We start from the raw sequence: 17,461 nt of genomic DNA on the forward strand, positions 1-17,461 counted from the left end.
GGAGAAAAGGGAACCCTCATACACTGCTGGCAGGAATGCAAACTGGTGTAGCCACTGTGGAAAACAGTATGGAGATTTCTCAAAAAATTAAAAATAGAAATATCGTACGATACAGCTGTTCCTACTGGGTATTTATCCAAAGAACATGAAATCAATAATTCAAAAAGATACATGCACCCCTATCTTCACTGCAGCATTATTCATAATAGCCAAGATGTGGAAGCAACCCAAGTGTCCATCAATGGATGAATAGATAAAGAAGTGGAATATACAATGGAATACTACTCAACCATAAAAAAGGCAAAATCGTGCCATTTGTGATGATGTGGATGGACCTTGAGGGTATTATGCAAAGCGAAATAAGTCAGAGAAAGATAAATACTGTATGATTTCACTCATATGTGGAAGATAAACATAGATAAGGAGAACAGTTTGGTGGTTACTGGAGGGGAAAGAGGTAGGGGAGGGCAAAAGGGGTAAAGGGCACACATGTGTGGTGACAGATAAAAACTAGACTATTAGTGGTGAGCACAATGCAATCTATACAGAAACTGAAATATAATGTACACCTGAAATTTACACAATGTTATAAGTCAATATGACCTCAATAAAATAATTTTTTTAAAAAGTACATGCTGAAATATACCATGTAATTCTCATCTCACTGGAATTTTTTCACTTATTCTTTTGGACTTTAAAACTTTAAAAAGGACAGAGTTTATGCCATTGTTGTAGGAATTTAATGAAATTCAATTCTTGGGGCAAAACAAAGTGTAGTGATTAAGTTCACAGTCTCTGAATTTAGAATTGAGTTCAAATCCTCACTCTGTGACTCTGCCACTTGCTTTGCGACCTTGGGCAGATAGCTTAACCTCTCTGCACCTAAATGTGCAAATTTGTAAAATGTGAACAATAATACCAACCTCATAAATAAGGAAGGAAATTCATATAGGATAATGTCTGCCATACAATTAAGTACAAATAAATGTTAACTTTTTAAAAAGGGATGTAGAAATGCCTTTTGATCTTAATTCATCATTCACTAATATGGGATTTACTTAGAAACTGATAGCACAGAATGTAAAGAAGCACTATCTTAAAATAAATAAGAGTCCCGGCTAGAGGATTATTCCAGTCTTCATTGGAATTTTTGAATGTATTAAGTCAGGCAGCCATTAAGAGTGACCCTGCTTAGATAAGCATTTATAACGAGTATTTGATCCCTTGTGGCTATGGTGGTGGTGGTGAGGGGAGTAGTGCTGAAGATTATTTAACTTCTGAAAAATCTTTGAAATTTCATTTTGGCATTTCTAGAAATGTTATATCTAGATATGTAAACAAAATTTGCACTGACTGATTAAATGGTAAAAGCTAAATTATACAAGTGGGTATGCACAAAACATGACAGATCTGTACCCAGCTACTGACAGCTAGCATTAGAAATAAAATAGTAAGTAAATGCACTTCACTCTCTGTCCAACTCTAAGGGATGACAACAGTAAGAAGAAAAGTGTAATAACACCCTTTGAATTAAAGAGCTTGGAATTTTCACTGCTACTCTTTCAGGTTCGCTTATAATTTTCATTAGAACCTAAATAATACTCTCTTGAACTACCTACCAACATTGTGTTTTAACTTTATTTTTGCCTTTTCCTATATATCACTTTGGACAAATGACTTTTTCAGTAATTTAGTATTACACATGAAGTCTTTTGTTTAATACCAACACTAGGGTGGGGAGAAAAGGACAGTGGCAAATTCTGAATTTTTACTTCTGTTCCAGTCTGATTATTGCCCTAACCCCCCTTTCTCTTTAGCTTCATGTCCTGAGAAAGGTGATAGCATGGAAGACATCGTTCACCTGGAAGATTAAGTGTACCAAAGTCTCTGCAATGTTTTGGTCAAAAATGGAATACTTTGACGTTTTTTCTCATCCAGTCTTCTGCCTCCTGTGTGGGAGATGAAGCTGTCCTCCTGCCTCCATTGACAGCCTTGCCAAGTTGACCAAGGGAGGCTGAAGGGATATATATCACATTACAGCCTTCTCACTGCCAAGTTTTAGTCAGTTTCAGCAATATATGTGAAAACCTCCAAAGTAAACACAGAGAGAGGAAATCAAAATTAAATTAATTCTCTCCAAGGATAAATAAAGTGTGAATTTGTTGCTCTTGAGCTTACAGGATGGAAATCAGAAACACTTTGCTTGGGTTTCAATGATACTGGTGTTCAGATTCCCAATTCTTCAGTCCAGAAAAGAGGAGAGATACAGACCTACAAAAATCTAGGTTCCTTACAATGTCTATGTATGTAAGAAAATATGTCTCAATAGTTAATATTTATAGACATCTTCAAGATAGCATATGTGAGTTAGCAATAGAAATTCATCCTGTAAAACCAGCCATTGTGTATTTGGAGGAGAGGAATCAAACTCTTTCTTTGAGTATATTAACATCAAAGAACAAAAGGGCATTTGGATATCATATAACATCAGGCAGATGCAAATGGCTTTGAACTTCTAGTCCTCATTTTCACCAATAGAGAAAATTGGGGTGGGGCAGGGTCCTCTGCTTTTCTTCAGACTTTGTGTTGCCATATAGCTGAAAAGTCTATTGTCTCTTTCAATTTTGTTGACTGACATGATTTTCACTAACTCCTTGACTTTAGTTTTCTGACCAATATCTGACAGGCAGCTACAAAAAAAATACAGACACCTACTAATCTGCTTGCAGAAGCTGAGTTATTTTGGATCAACGTAATTGAAAATCTTGGTTATTTTTTCATCAATCCTCACTGAAAGACAAGACCAAAGAAAAACCTCATTTGGTTTTTCTTTTTTTTTTAATTGAGGTATAATTGACATATAACAGTTAGTTTCCAGTGTATAACTTAATGATTCAATATTTGTATATATTGCAAAATGATCACCACAATAAGTCTATTTACTATATATCCCCATACTTAGTTACAAAATTTGTTTTCTTGTAATGAGGACTTTTAAGATTTAGTCTCTTAGCAGCTTTCAAATATGCAATACAGTATTATTAGCTCTGAGAGTACCATGCTATACATTACATCCCCATGACTTATTTATTTTATAACTGGAAGTTTGTACCTTTTGATTCCCCTAACCCATGTCACATACCCTCCACCTCCTGCCTCTGGCAACCACAATCTGTTCTCTATATCTATGAGCTTGTTTTTTGTTTGTTTTTTCAGATTCCACATATAAGTGAGATCATACAGTATTTGTCTTTCTTTGTCTGACTTATTTCACTTAGCATAATGCCCTCAAGGTCCATCCATGTTGTCACAAGATTTCATTCTTTTTTATGGCTATATAGTATTCCATTGAATGAATATATATATATATATATATATATATATATATATATTCCACATTTTCTGTATCCATTCATCCATCAATGGACACTTAGGTTGTTTCATATCTTGGCTATTGTAAATAATGCTGCAATGAACATGAGGGTGCAGATATCTTTTCAAGTGAGTGTTTTTGTTTTCTCTGGATAAATACCCAGAAGTGGGATTGCTGGATCATATGGTAGTTCTAGTTATAATTTTTTTAAGAACCTCAATACTGTTTTCCATAGTGGCTGTCACAATTTACATTCCCACCAACAGTGCACAGGTGTTCCCTTTTCTCCACGTCCTTGACAACACTTGGTATTTCTTGTCTTTTTGATAATAGCCATTCTAACAGGTGTAAGGTGATATCTCACTGTGGTTTTGATTTGCATTTCCCTGATGATGAGTGATGTTGAGCATCTTTTCATGTAGGCATTGGCCATCTGTATGTCTTCTTTGGAAAAATGTCTGTTAATGTCCTCTGCCCATTTTTTGATCGGGTGTTCATTTTTTTGTTGTTGAGTTGTGTGAGTTCTTTATATATTTTGGATATTAACCTCTTATCAGATACATGATTTGCAAATATTTTCTCCCGTTCAATTGCTTGCCTTTTCATTTTGTTGATGATTTCCTTTGCTGTGCAGATACATGAAGTCTTATATGATATTGTCTGGTCTTAAATTAAAAATCAATTTAATAACATACCTAATTAGCACCAATCAGTCAAGATACATTATTTTCATTCACCCATTCAGAAACATTGATTATTCCTATTCTGATCTCAGTGAGACCATTAATGCTTATTAACTTGATCAAAAACATTTTAAAATCATTTTCATTTGAAATAGAAAAGAGTAAACCGTTGCCTAGAGAACAAAACAAGTTATTGTTTTCCCCTTTGGTGTTATTGCCAAGTCTTGCTTTTTATATAACTCTTGTTCTCTTTTACTCTTCAGACATATTTTGGAATGGATGTCTCTGCAGTTGAAGATCCAGTTCAGAGACGAGCACTAGAAACCATGATAAAAACCTATGGCCAGACTCCTCGTCAGTTGTTCCAGTCGGCCCATGCGAGCAGACCTGGATCCAAGCTCAACATTGAAGGAGAGCTTCCTGCTGCCGTGGGGTTGTTAGTGCAGTTTGCTTTCAGGGAAACCCGAGAACAGGTCAAAGAAATTACCTATCCGGTATGTCATTTGGATTTCAATAGAATTCAGCAAAAACTGATTCAACTTCTGAGATGTCAGGCCCTCTGCTAGGCTCTAGGGACAGTGAAATGAATAGCATGGTCTCTGACTGAAGGTGTGCACCAGCCAGTGAACAGAGATGCATGCAGTTAACAGCGATATTCTGTGTGTAGTAAATGCTGTGTTAGTGATATGAAGACAATGCTTTGGGGAGCTCAGGTCAGATCTAACCTTCCTGAGGGTTATTACCAAGGAAAGCTTCACAAGGCAGTGACATAACAGGAATTTGCAAATGAGAGGAGAGGAACCATCCAGGACTAGAGAATAATTTGAGCGTGGGTATGCTGTTGCGAACATGCATAACGTGGTCCTGGTTATCATCTTCCAGCAACAGTACTGACCAGGAGTGTGAATGTTGTGGTTTACGATTAAGGGAAAACCTTACATATTTGGCTTCCCCAGATTATAATGATAAAAAGTATTACCTCTTAAAATAGGAAGTAGGTATAATTTTTACTTTGAAATAGAACAACAAAGCAAGCAGACTTTAAGAGTAAAATGGATTCTGATCCTCAACTGAATTCTTCATTATAAAAGCAGTATAAGATGAGAGAACATGAATTGTAAAGTGTTATAAAGGTTTGCAGAAGGGAATCACAGAAAATGAAAGGGCAAGGGGAAGACATTGTGAGGGACCTTAGAGATGAAATACAGCAGCGTATCTCAAACTGCAGTAATCTGTGATCCTTTTTAAGAGAAAATGATTTTCCCAGACCTTGTTTTGACAACTGTTTCTTATAATAATGTTACTTAAATACAGTAAATGTAGAACACAAATAGAACACTAAAGGTAAATTCTTTATGCTCCTAGCTTACATATATCAGATTTACATGTTAAATATAAACAAAATTTGTACAACCAGTAAAATTCAAATTTAAAACATCAATATGATAGACAATGTTGTTTTGCTGAAACCAGATCACCAATGTTGTGTTTCATAGTTGAAAGCTATATTTTTCATTTTGTGTTTACTTGTCAATATAACTCTTAAGATTTTGAAGCCTCATAAATCACATTAATTATTGTCATTACGAGGGTCATTATTTTTAACTGGAATCTATTATTTTAACATGTCAAAATAATTTAATAGTACATCCCTGAAAAGTAATAAATGCCATTTAATTTACTACTATGCTTATTGCTACTTAACTGTTTTTAGTTGGTATATATAAAGAATCGGAGCAGTCTATCTGCTTGCAGTGGGGATGTGGTACCGACCTCCTCATTCCCACCTCAGGACCTCTGCATTGACTGTTCCCTCCACCTGGAGTGACCTCTCCCCAGATATAGCCCCATTTGCTCTCTCATTTCATTCATGTCTCTAGTCTGATGTCACCTCCTCAGAGTCTTCCCTCACCCCCATATCTAAGATAGCAACTCCATCATTCTCAGTCCTCTTCCTTGTCTTTGTTTTTCTTCATAGCACTTTCACTTCTGCTGCCCTTATCCCAACTAGAATGCAACTCCACAGGGACTGAGACTTTATCTATCTTCTTCATCACTGTGTCTAGCAATGAGGAACATATATATATATTTTTGTGTGTGTGAGGAAGATCAGCCCTGAGCTAACATCCATGCTAATCCTGCACTTTTTGCTGAGGAAGATCAGCTCTGAGCTAACATCTATTGCCAATCCTCCTCCTTTTTTTTTTCCCCAAAGCCCCAGTAGATAGTTGTATGTCATAGTTGCACGTCCTTCTTAGTTGCTGTATGTGGGACGCGGCCTCAGCACGGCTAGAGAAGTGGTGCGTCGGTGGGTGCCCGGGATCCAAACCCGGGCCGCCAGTAGCGGAGCGTGCGCACTTAACCTCTAAGCCACAGGGCCGGCCAGAGGAACATATATTTCTATATGCAAAGCTTTGGGGAACTAAAAAACTATAAAATAATTCTTGCCCACAAAGGGCTTATAATCAGGTTGCTTTCTCTTACTTTGTTTAGAATTTAAATTAGAAGTAATTCTATATTCACTACCTTTTTAAATAAAATCATACTTTTTACTTTCCTCGGTTTTAGAGTCCTTTGTCGTGGATAAAAGGCTTAAAATGGGGGGAGTATGTAGGTTCCCCAAGTGCTCCAGTACCTGTGGTCTGCTTCAGCCAGCCCCACGGAGAAAGATTTGGTTCTCTCCAGGCGCTGCCCACCAGAACAATCTGTGGTTTGTCCCGAAATTTCTGTCTTCTGATGACATACAGCAAAGAACAAGGTAAAATAAAATATAATGAAAATCATTCTGGGTATACCTTTCGTGAGATTCGAATGTATTTTGTTTTATTTCTAAGTTTTCTGAGTCCTTGGTGAGAATCTCTGCTCAAATTTGTGGTTATATAGTGCAAAGTAGGAATTAAAACATACTACATGAAAAAAATGGGAATTAAATGCCATCCCATTTGAAATGAGAGGAGCAGTTTGAAGGAGACAAGAATAAATTGTTATGCCCACAAGGTAAAAACATTATCAATTTTATAGAAATGTACACTCTGAGGCTCTTGAATCCCAGAATAGACAGACTTATTTGACCAGCAAATCTAGTACCTCAGAAGATATAGTCATGAGATTAAAACAAACAAAAGATTTAAAATAGATTTTAAAATACATATGCCTGGAAAGCAATCCTTTTCTCACTCTCCATCCACTGACTCACTAAAAGCAACACATGGAAAAGTGCCATACTGTAGAGGCCCTCTTCATATTTCTAAATGTCACCCAGACACTGGAAGACTAGGAATGTTTCCCACTCGAGTAATCCCTCAGCCCTTCCAAATTGACCATTTCACTAAATGCAGAAGAACTCTCCCCACTTACTAGGCATGGGCTTTGGGCACTAACACAGATGACTGAGGGCACTCATCTGTTCCTATCAGGTGTGTGCAGGTTTGCCTGAAAGCCAGCATGTGGGCTAGATGCCGCTTAGCACTCCACACTGTTAACGTTTAACCTTACTTCTCTACAACATGCTCCTCGGGGTCCATAACGCCTTCCACTACCTAGAGCACCACAATACGAGGATGCCAGTACCTGTGCCAAATGTCAGTCACTTGCAGAAATTAAGTGTGCTGGCTGGGCCACAGTGCTTTTAGACTCTCTCTTAATTCGATCGTGAAATGAATAAGAGAGACTGTTCCGTCTTGTCTAAGTTTAGTAAAGTAGTAGGTTAAGGTAAATCTGTTTAATCATGATTATTGTGATATCAGTGGTTTGTTCTCACTAGTATGTTGCAATTAGATGTGAGCTTTGTCACAAGTAATTTACTACTAATAAGACTTAGGGTACCAAAATGTGTGAATAATTTACCTTTAAAATAATTAGAGTGGATTGAAGTTTATCTCTATTGAGCAGAAGAGAAAGGGCTGGTATTATCACTTAGTATGATGGGACTTATAAATATGTCAAATGTAATTGTCAAGCTATCTTATTTGTGCCACTACAGTCACAATCCCTTAGTGTGCCCTTAATAGCTGTGTTCATTCAAATTGCACTTTATTTCCTTGTAGAATGTATTTGGAATTTGTCAGAATCTAGGTGCGTCCAGGGAAGTGGTATACTAATACAACAGTTATGCCCGTGGCCTTGGGAGGCACAGCGCCTGAGTTTGCATCCCAGCTCTGCTACTTAATAGCTGTGTGACCTCGAGAAAATTAATTATGCCTTCTGAATCCTGGCTTTTGATCTATAAAATGGGAATAACAAAAGGATTTACCTCACAGGGTAATTTACTATAAGGATTAAATGAAATACTGTAGGGGATGATTAGCAAAGTGCCTATTCATTCTAAGTGCTTAATGAATTTCCATTGGACTATAAGCATACTGGGGCCAGGAACTATGAGCGTTCGCTACTGTCCCCAGAACATAACAGTCCACGTAGGCATTCCATGAAGGCCTTGAATGAATGAGAGTACAGCTTGCAGATGAAAGTTAGGTCATGTGTTAACAGCTGCAAAGTGTTGAGCACTGTTATATCAAATAACTGTATAGTTTTGCTTAGTTATACATGCATAATAAATGTAACAACTAAGCTGAGATGGTTTTAATGATCTTAAGCCCAGTATAGGCCAATTACTTGAGAATTGACTGTACCTCAGAATTGCCTGAGGTACTTTTTTCCAAAATATACTTGCTTGGATCCCATTTGAGAGACTGCATCAGAATCTCTGGAGCTTGAGTCCAAGCCTATACAGGCTGAAAAGCAATTTTCTTGTGAACTTCTGTTTAAGATCTACTGTTCTAATAGGTAAAGGAGAAGTTGATTTTTCTTTAAAAAAAAAAAAAAAGATGGTGCATCTTGTATTGCTGGAATGAGAAACTGGGAATAGTTATTAAATATATATGATTCATTGACCACATGGTTTATGAGCACCTCTCACATGCCAGGCATCATGGTAGAATTTGCAAGGTCCTGAGACTTGTGAAATGTGGTTCCTTTCCTAGCAGCTTATATTTACAGGAGCTTATATTTAGTGAGTATATCCCAGTTCCTTTATTGCAACGCTGATGTCAACATTTGGTATTATATTCAAGGAAACAAAAAGAAACCTGTGAATTACATTTTCAATGTGCTATTGATCCATTCAACAAATATTTATTTGTTTTATTCCTCTATATTCTGGGTGTTATGCTAGGTACTGGAATAACTAAAGTACATTCTCTCTCCTTAAGGAACTTAAAGCATTCCAAGTTTCAAGGGCAGTAACAGGTATAGCATTTATGCTGCATTAGCGATATTCAGTATACCAACAAGGCACAGATTATGAATAGTACTGAAAAGGGATGTCAAAATGTCCAAATCTGTATCCCAAAAGGACATAATACTGTGTTGTGAGGAAGAGAAAAGGACAGAACCTTGTTAAATGAAACTCTGCCGTGCAAAATCCTTGCAGTTGACCGGATTAAGTTATCCCTCTCAGGGTAGGTGTTGCTTCTACTCTAGCAGTGTTCTGTTTCTCATATTAATAGTTGTCCATACTGATTTTTCAGCAGGAGTATCTAGAAAGTTATTTAAACAGTATCTGGTTCATATTTATTTTTAAAAGTAAAGGTGTTACAGAACATGAATAGAGTAAGCTTGACTATCGTTGTCTTTCATAAAAATTTCTTAATAGAAATATTAGTTCTATGTCAGATAAATCCCAACCAAAACACCACAAATGAAAAAGAATACAGTTCCACCCTTAGAATCCCATTAGCATTAAAGGACTAAAACTAACATAAATTGGCCCATCTTATGGATATAAAGATGATTTTGCACCGGAATGATACTATGTTCTGCTATGTAAATTCAGCCTTTAACCTGCCATTTTAGGGGGCTGTCAAATAACAATTGAGCAGCAGCAATCTGATACTTTTATTTCTTTTTCTTCTTGAGGTGTGAGAAGCATGAACAGTACTGACATTCAGTGGTCAGCCATCCTGAGCTGGGGATATGCTGATAACATTTTAAGGTTGAAGAGTAAACAGAACGAGCCCCCAATAAACTTTATACAAAGTTCACAACAGTATCAGGTAAACTTTTTTATGAAGTGCTTTATAATAATTAAATATAATACTTTAAAAAGGAGTCAGACTGAAAGCAGCTAGTCTTTAATATCTTGCGATTAGTCCAGTCAAGAAGCTGATGATGCTAGATGTATGCCTTGTTCATTGTGCTTACAGACTTCCTAACTACCGCCATTCTGACTGTGTCCCCAGAATTTATCTTCTACCCAGTATCTATCTCATTGAGACAGTATTATAATCTCCTACTCAGCGTCAGCTAATGGCACAGTGTTTGAACAGAATCGGCAGTGCTTTCTTCTCAATGTTCACTTGCTTTTTGTCACTATGTCATTTTCTATAACCAGAGTACTGTCTTCTATACCTGGTTTTACCTAAATGGACAGACTATTTGGGCATCGCAATGTGGTAGAAAGAGCATTGGGCCTAACTAAAGCCCTGTGATCTATGTTAGTGTCCTGGCTTTGTTATTTCTAGGTAGCCTTTGGCAAATAACTTAACTTTGCCAAACTTGAGTTTCTTTCCTCCTCTTTAAAACTGAGAAAATAGTACTCCCACTACTCTCTCATAAAGCTGTTCTAAAAATGTTTCCAATGTTTGTGAAAGTACTTTGTAAACTATAAAACACAATATATATATATACACACACAATACTGCCACAACTATTTCTGGTACTAAATTGTATGTTACACCTTCTTTCTTTGACTGTCTTTCTATGGGAAGTTCTTTCACCATTTTGTGACTTCCATTAGCTGTATAACACTTACTGTCTATTCATATGTTCATGTGTCCTAACATTTATTCCCATTCCCTGAGCACTTTAGAAATAGAGTAAGTTACTTTTGGGGAATTTTTGGCAGTGAAAGAAAAGAAAGCAATGACTTGTTTGCTTAACCCTCAATATACCTGAGAAAAGGGTCATCGCCTTTTGTTAACCTGCTTACCAGTAAACTAACAAAAGGAAGAATAAGGAACAGTAAAAAACAACCTTATTTGAAATTTTAAAATAATTTAAGCATTGCAAAATGATTTCTATCATGTAAAGTTTGGCACACCAACATCATTAAAGATGAAAGAATACTCTCATAAATCTTCTTAGCAAAACACTGTGGTTCAGATTCTTTTAGCAAAATACTGTGTGATAAACTACCTCCAGTCAAATGACTAACTGGATGAGAATACCATATTTCATTTTCATCCTTAGAAATTAGTTCTTTAGTTTGAGGAAATTCATCTAGGATATTATCATATGAAGACTCACACTCTGCAATTTCACTTATATGATCAATTTCATCATCATTAGAGATTAGTGTCCTGCTGTCTCTTTGTCTTCATCTTCTGATTGATCTCATAATTGTGAAATATATTCCTCTGTCAATTTTCTTTTCTTTTCTATTATCAATAAAAAATGAAAAATTCTGAATTCCCAACTGTGTTCAATGAAATCTAAAAGCAGACTACAGAAATGATGTCTGCAGTCTTTTTTTATACTTTCTTGAAAAATGACAATATTCTTTGGACAATGCAATGAGAAAACCAAAAGAAAATTTATTTCACATATTACATTATCCTTTCAGGAGATCCTGCATTTTTCCGTTTCTTATATTGTTTGTTTTGTTTGTGCATAGTTGGGAATAATTGATGAGTAGTGATAAAATAATTCCTAGAATGATGAAATAGCAAAATGTTTCAAGATAGAGGAAAAATGAGATTATTAATATCCTGTAATATAACTTAGGTTTATAAAATAGTTCAGGGACCGCCTTGTGGTGCAAGCGGTTAAATGCGCGTGCTCTGCTGCACGGCCCGGGGTTCACCAGTTCGGATCCCAGGCGTGCACCAACGCACCGCTTGACAAGCCATGCTGTGGCGGCGTCCCATATAAAGTGGAGGAAGATGGGCACGGATGTTAGCCCAGGGCCAGTCTTCCTCAGCCAAAAAAGAGGAGGATTGGCAGATGTTAGCACAGGGCTGATCTCACTATTTGCAGATGACATGATTATATATATAGAAAACCCTAAAGAATCTGTTGGAAAACTATTAGAAACAATCAACAACTACAGCAAAGTAGCAGGGTACAAAATCAATCTACAAAAATCAGTTGCATTTCTGTATGCTAATAATGAACTAACAGAAAGAGAGCTCAAAAAGATAATACCATTTACAATTGCATCAAAAAGAATAAAATACCTAGGAATAAATCTTACCAAGGAGGTGAAGGACCTATACAATGAGAACTACAAGACATTATTGAAAGAAATCCATGATGACATAAAGAAATGGAAAGATATCCCATGCACGTGGATTGGAAGAATAAACATTGTTAAAATGTCTATATTACCTAAAGCAATCTACAGATTCAATGCAATCCCAATCAGAATCCCAATGACATTCTTCACAGAAATAGAAAAAAGAATACTAAAATTTATGTGGGGCAACAAAAGACCCCGAATAGCTAAAGAAATCCTAAGAAGAAAGAACAAAGCAGGAGGCATCACAATCCCTGACTTCAAAACATACTACAAAGCAATAGTAATCAAAACAGCATGGTACTGGTACAAAAACAGGCACACAGATCAATGGAACAGAATTGAAAGCCCAGAAATAAAACCACACATATACGGACAGCTAATTTTCAACAAAGGTGCTAAGAACATACAATGGAGAAAGGAAAGTCTCTTCAATAAATGGTGTTGGGAAAACTGGACAGCCACATGCAAAAGAATGAAAGTGGACCATGTGCTATCGCCATTCACAAAAATTAACTCAAAATGGATCAAAGACCTGAAGGTGAGACCTGAAACTATAAAACTCATAGAAGAAAATATAGGCAACACACTATTTGACATTGGTTTTAAAGGAACCTTCTCAGATGACATGCCTACCCAGACTAGGGAAACTAAAGAAAAAATAAACAAGTGGGACTTTATCAGATTAAAGAGCTTTTATAAGACAAATGAAACCAGAATCAAGATGAACAGACAACCAACTGACTGGGAGAGAATATTTGCAAAACATACATCTGACAAGGGGTTGATCTCCATCATATATAAAGAACTCACACAACTGAACAACAAAAAAACAACCCGATCAAAAAATGGGCAGAGGAAATGAACAGACACTTCTCCAAGGAAGATATACAGATGGCCAATAGGCACATGAAAAGATGTTCAACATCATTAATCATCAGGGAAATGCAAATCAAAACAACACTAAGATACCACCTCACGCCCGTTAGAATGGCTATAATCACCAAGACAAAAAACAACAAGTGTTGGAGAGGATGTGGAGAAACAGGAACCCTCATACACAGCTGGTGGGAATGCAAACTGGTGCAGCCTCTATGGAAAACGGTATGGAGATTCCTCAAAGAATTAAAAATAGAGATGCCCTATGACCCAGCCATCCCACTACTGGGAATCTATCCAACAAACCTGAAATCAACAATCCAAAGAGGTTTATGCACCCCTATGTTCATTGCAGCATTATTCACCATAGCCAAGAAGTGGAAGCAACCTAAGTGTCCCTCATCTGAGGATTGGATTAAGAAAATTTGGTATATATATACAATGGAATACTACTCAGCCATAAAAAAAGATAAAATCGTCCCATTTGCAACAACATGGATGGGCCTGGAGCGTATTATGTTAAGTGAAATAAGCCAGAAAGAGAAAGACAAACACTGTATGATCTCACTCCTATGTGGAATATAAACCAACACATGGACAGAGAAAACTGTACTGTGGCTACCAGGGGCAGTGGGGGTGGGGGGTGGGCACAAGGGGTAAAGGGAGTCATATATATGGTGATGGACAAACAAAAATGCACAACCCAAAATTTCACAATGTTAAAAACCATTAAAACATCAATAAAAAAATAAAAATAAAAAAATAAAAAAAATAGTTCAGTAAACCCATATGGTAATTGCAAGACAGAATGAGTTTTATTCTATATATAAAAAATAAGTACAGGGGCCAGCCCGGTGGCACAGCGGTTAAGTGCACGCGCTCTGCTTTGGCAGCCTGGGGTTCACCAGTTCAGATCCTGGTGCGCACCGACGCACTGCTTGTCGGGCCACGCTCTGGTGGTGTCCCATATAAAGTAGAGGAATATGGGCACAGATGTTAGCCCAGGGTCAATATTCCTCAGCAAAAAAAGAGGAGGATTGGCATTGGATGTTAGCTTAGGGCTGATCTTCCTCACAAAAAAAAAAAGTACATTTTTTCTTTGTTCTTTGGGAGACTTCTAAGAAAAAATAAAAGTTATGAAATATCAATCCTTAAATATAGAACTACTCAAGAAAGAAACTCAAAAAATAGAATTGGATCTAATGGACTCTGATGATATATAGAGAGTTAAGAAGAGCTAGGGTCAAAGAAAGTCATTTTTTAAGATAGCAGATACTTGAACACATTTGTAGGTCCAGGAGAAGAAGCCAGTAAAAGACAGTTTGAAATTCTCAGAGAGAGAGAGGAGAAAGATTCAGAGGAACATTGGGGATGGGATGGGTGGGGCTGGCCTTAAAAGCAGAGAGGCTTTCTCCTCTAAATCAGAAGACACTGAGACATTTTGAGGCACAAAGGAGGGAAAAGGAGGAAGTCTGCAGCTGATGACCTCCATCTTCTTTGTGAAGTGTGAGGGTTTTACCGACTGTGGGAGAGGTGGGGCTGGAGAAGCGTGCATGGGAGCAGAGCAGTTGGGGACAGCTGCTGTGGACATAGTGCTGGGGGTCAGCTAGTGCCCAGAGGAGCACTTGTCAGGCCAAGCAGAGTTGAGCTGACCTTGAATAGTGCCTCATGGTTAGGACTGAAGGGTTTATAATCCCAAAGGAATAATCCCAGATTTTTTCCTCCACATTTATCTTTTCTTCTTCTCCTATTTAACAATCTTTAGAAATGTTAGAAGCAATACTTCTACTTATATGTACCGTTTCCACACCAAAAACAGAAAAAGAAATAAAAGTAAAAATCAGGTAAGTGTGTGAAACACACACACATACATATGTCACACACACACTCAAACTTGGATCTAGGGCATTGTGGATCATTTTGTTTAAATTTCTGAGAAACAAATGGCCACAAGTGTATGTGTGTTTGTATGTGTGTATATTATACAGAAAAATGTAAAATCATAGACAATGCATTGTAATATATTTTAATTTGGAAACAGCTTTTAGACAGCTGGCTTCAAGTTACAGAGTACTGTATTATTATATCTTGCTCCAACCTTATCATGTCAAGTCAAATGTTTACCTTAAATTTTGTGATCATATGTTTTTCAAATAGTTGTCAGAGAAATAGAAGCATTTCTCATGCTTTTTAAACATGATAACCTTTGATTTGTCCTTTCCCAAAGGTGACTAGTTGTGCTTGGGTACCTGACAGTTGCCAGCTGTTTACCGGGAGCAAATGCGGTGTCATCACAGCCTATGCAAACAGACTCACGAGCAGCACGGTAGGTCCCAGCTCGTTCTGTGAGTCGTTTGGGATTTTCATGTCTGTGAGTCAAAGAAAACCTTTATGAAGTATAATTCATTTTGCATAGGATAAAGTTAAAATTTTTGTACTTTAATCCTTTCTTCACATAAGCTCTTAAAATGTAAAAGGTCACATATCTAACTCTTTAGTTTTAGGTTTATTAGAATCACAAAAAAATTTGAAAATAATTATAAAGGTCTTATTTTTTGGTGTCAGAGACAAATAGGATTTTGAGTTATGATCTGTTTTGTATTTAGGCTATTTCATGACATTTTGATGCTTGCTTGCCTCTATTCTCAGTATCGACCTGAATGCTTAAGTGTATACCACAAGATTCTGTAAAATTAGGAAGCTTAGAACCTCTCATGTTCAACATTCCTATACTCTCTAGGTAAATTAAATGACAGCAAAATCCAAGTAGCCTGTCAATTTCTACCACTTACTGGAAGAAATTTTTTTTAGCCATTCATTGAATCTCCAAGATTTGCAAACTAAGTTATAAAACAGTCTAGTGAAGAAAAGACGACACATTATGCAATACTTCTTTTAACTCACTGTTGTTCCCTTCTTGAACGACTGTGTGTGGTGCCAGTGAGGATAAGTGGCAAGTTTAGGGTGATAAGTCAGTAATTATCATTCTAATCTAGAACTTTCTCTGTGGTTTTTTTTTCCGTTACAGTTTTCTCCATTATATTATTAAATATGTTTTACTGGGTGAAACCTGTATTCTTAGTGTAGAATGATACTAGGTTCCTCTTACTTTTCTGTCCAAATTTATTCCATTTTAAGCCCTTGTTAAGGTTCTTTGCCATGATCCTTGGGGTATAAATGTGACCATAATATTGTTTCTGTCTCTTAGCCTAAGGAGCCATTAAAATGTTTTAAGCAGGAGTAATATGATACAGTAGCATTTTGGGAAGACCACTGTAGAGCCTGCAGGGGAGAAACACTTAAAAGGGGTACAAGGATACCAGTTAGAAGGCCACTGCAGGCAGGCTGTGGTGGGGAGCTCCTTAGCAGGACCTAGGCATGTACAGATTATTGCAGGACAATGAAGTGTGTGCTCTAAGAAAGATTCACACACAAGTTAGAAGAGCACAGAAGAGGAACCAACCAGATGTCAGGGAGCCTGAAAAGTTACACTTGAGCTGGATCTTAAAGGATCATTTTTGCTAAGTGGAGAAAAGAGGAAAGAGTATTTCAGGCAAAGGAAACGAACAACGTGGAATAAAAGGCTTGGTAATTTGAGGGATGGCAAAAACTTTTATGTGTAGTTTAGAGATAACCTGCTGGGGAGGAATGGCAAAAACAGGGCAGGAAAAGTGGATTGAGGTGAGGTTCTTATATGCTGTAATAAAGAAAGGGCTATGGAATCTAAGCAGAGAAGTCTCCTAACTTTTGGAATGTCTCCTTTTTTGTCCTTTTTACTCCCTAAGTCCTAAAATGGATGTTAATTTTATAACATCTCTGATATTTACTGCTACCATCACCTTTCATCTTCTCAGCTCACCCTTCTGTTTCCCTCATCCTACAAATATATTTTAATCGCTACTGCTAGAGCAGTTGTCTACTTGTGTACTCAGGTAATTTTGCTTCCTAATGCCATAGACACCTATTTAAAAACTAGCTTCATCTTTTGTTTTTTATTTCATCTTGCTTTTCCCAACATTTTGAACGGCCTTGTTCTTAGTTTTCCTTACTTCCATTCTCTCTATAATTTTAATTTTTAATTCTACACTAACACAGTATGTAATATAGGTTAAAAAAATGTAAGTTGTTAGTATGGAAGTAATTGTGCATAGCATAGCTTTGAATATAGCAGATCAAAGGTATAGCTATTATAATTTGAATACAGCAAGACGTGTGCTTTTTAGTTTTGAAGTT

At 36.8% G+C, this 17,461-nt stretch overlaps 1 protein-coding gene across 1 annotated transcript in view; it reads left to right on the top strand.

Annotated features, from left to right (window-relative positions):
• Window positions 1-17,461, top strand: part of LYST (lysosomal trafficking regulator) — a 184,821-nt gene that overhangs the window by 153,550 nt on the left and 13,810 nt on the right. The window contains exons 46-49 of the mRNA XM_087431920.1: window positions 4,320-4,550; window positions 6,625-6,814; window positions 9,973-10,109; window positions 15,456-15,554. Of these exons, the coding sequence (XP_087288046.1) occupies window positions 4,320-4,550; window positions 6,625-6,814; window positions 9,973-10,109; window positions 15,456-15,554 (657 nt within the window). The remainder of the gene's footprint in view (window positions 1-4,319; window positions 4,551-6,624; window positions 6,815-9,972; window positions 10,110-15,455; window positions 15,555-17,461) is intronic.

Source organism: Ceratotherium simum, chromosome 6 (genome assembly GCF_057802395.1).
Source record: "Ceratotherium simum simum isolate JZ-2026a chromosome 6, ASM5780239v1, whole genome shotgun sequence".
NCBI classification, from domain to species: Eukaryota; Metazoa; Chordata; class Mammalia; order Perissodactyla; family Rhinocerotidae; genus Ceratotherium; species Ceratotherium simum.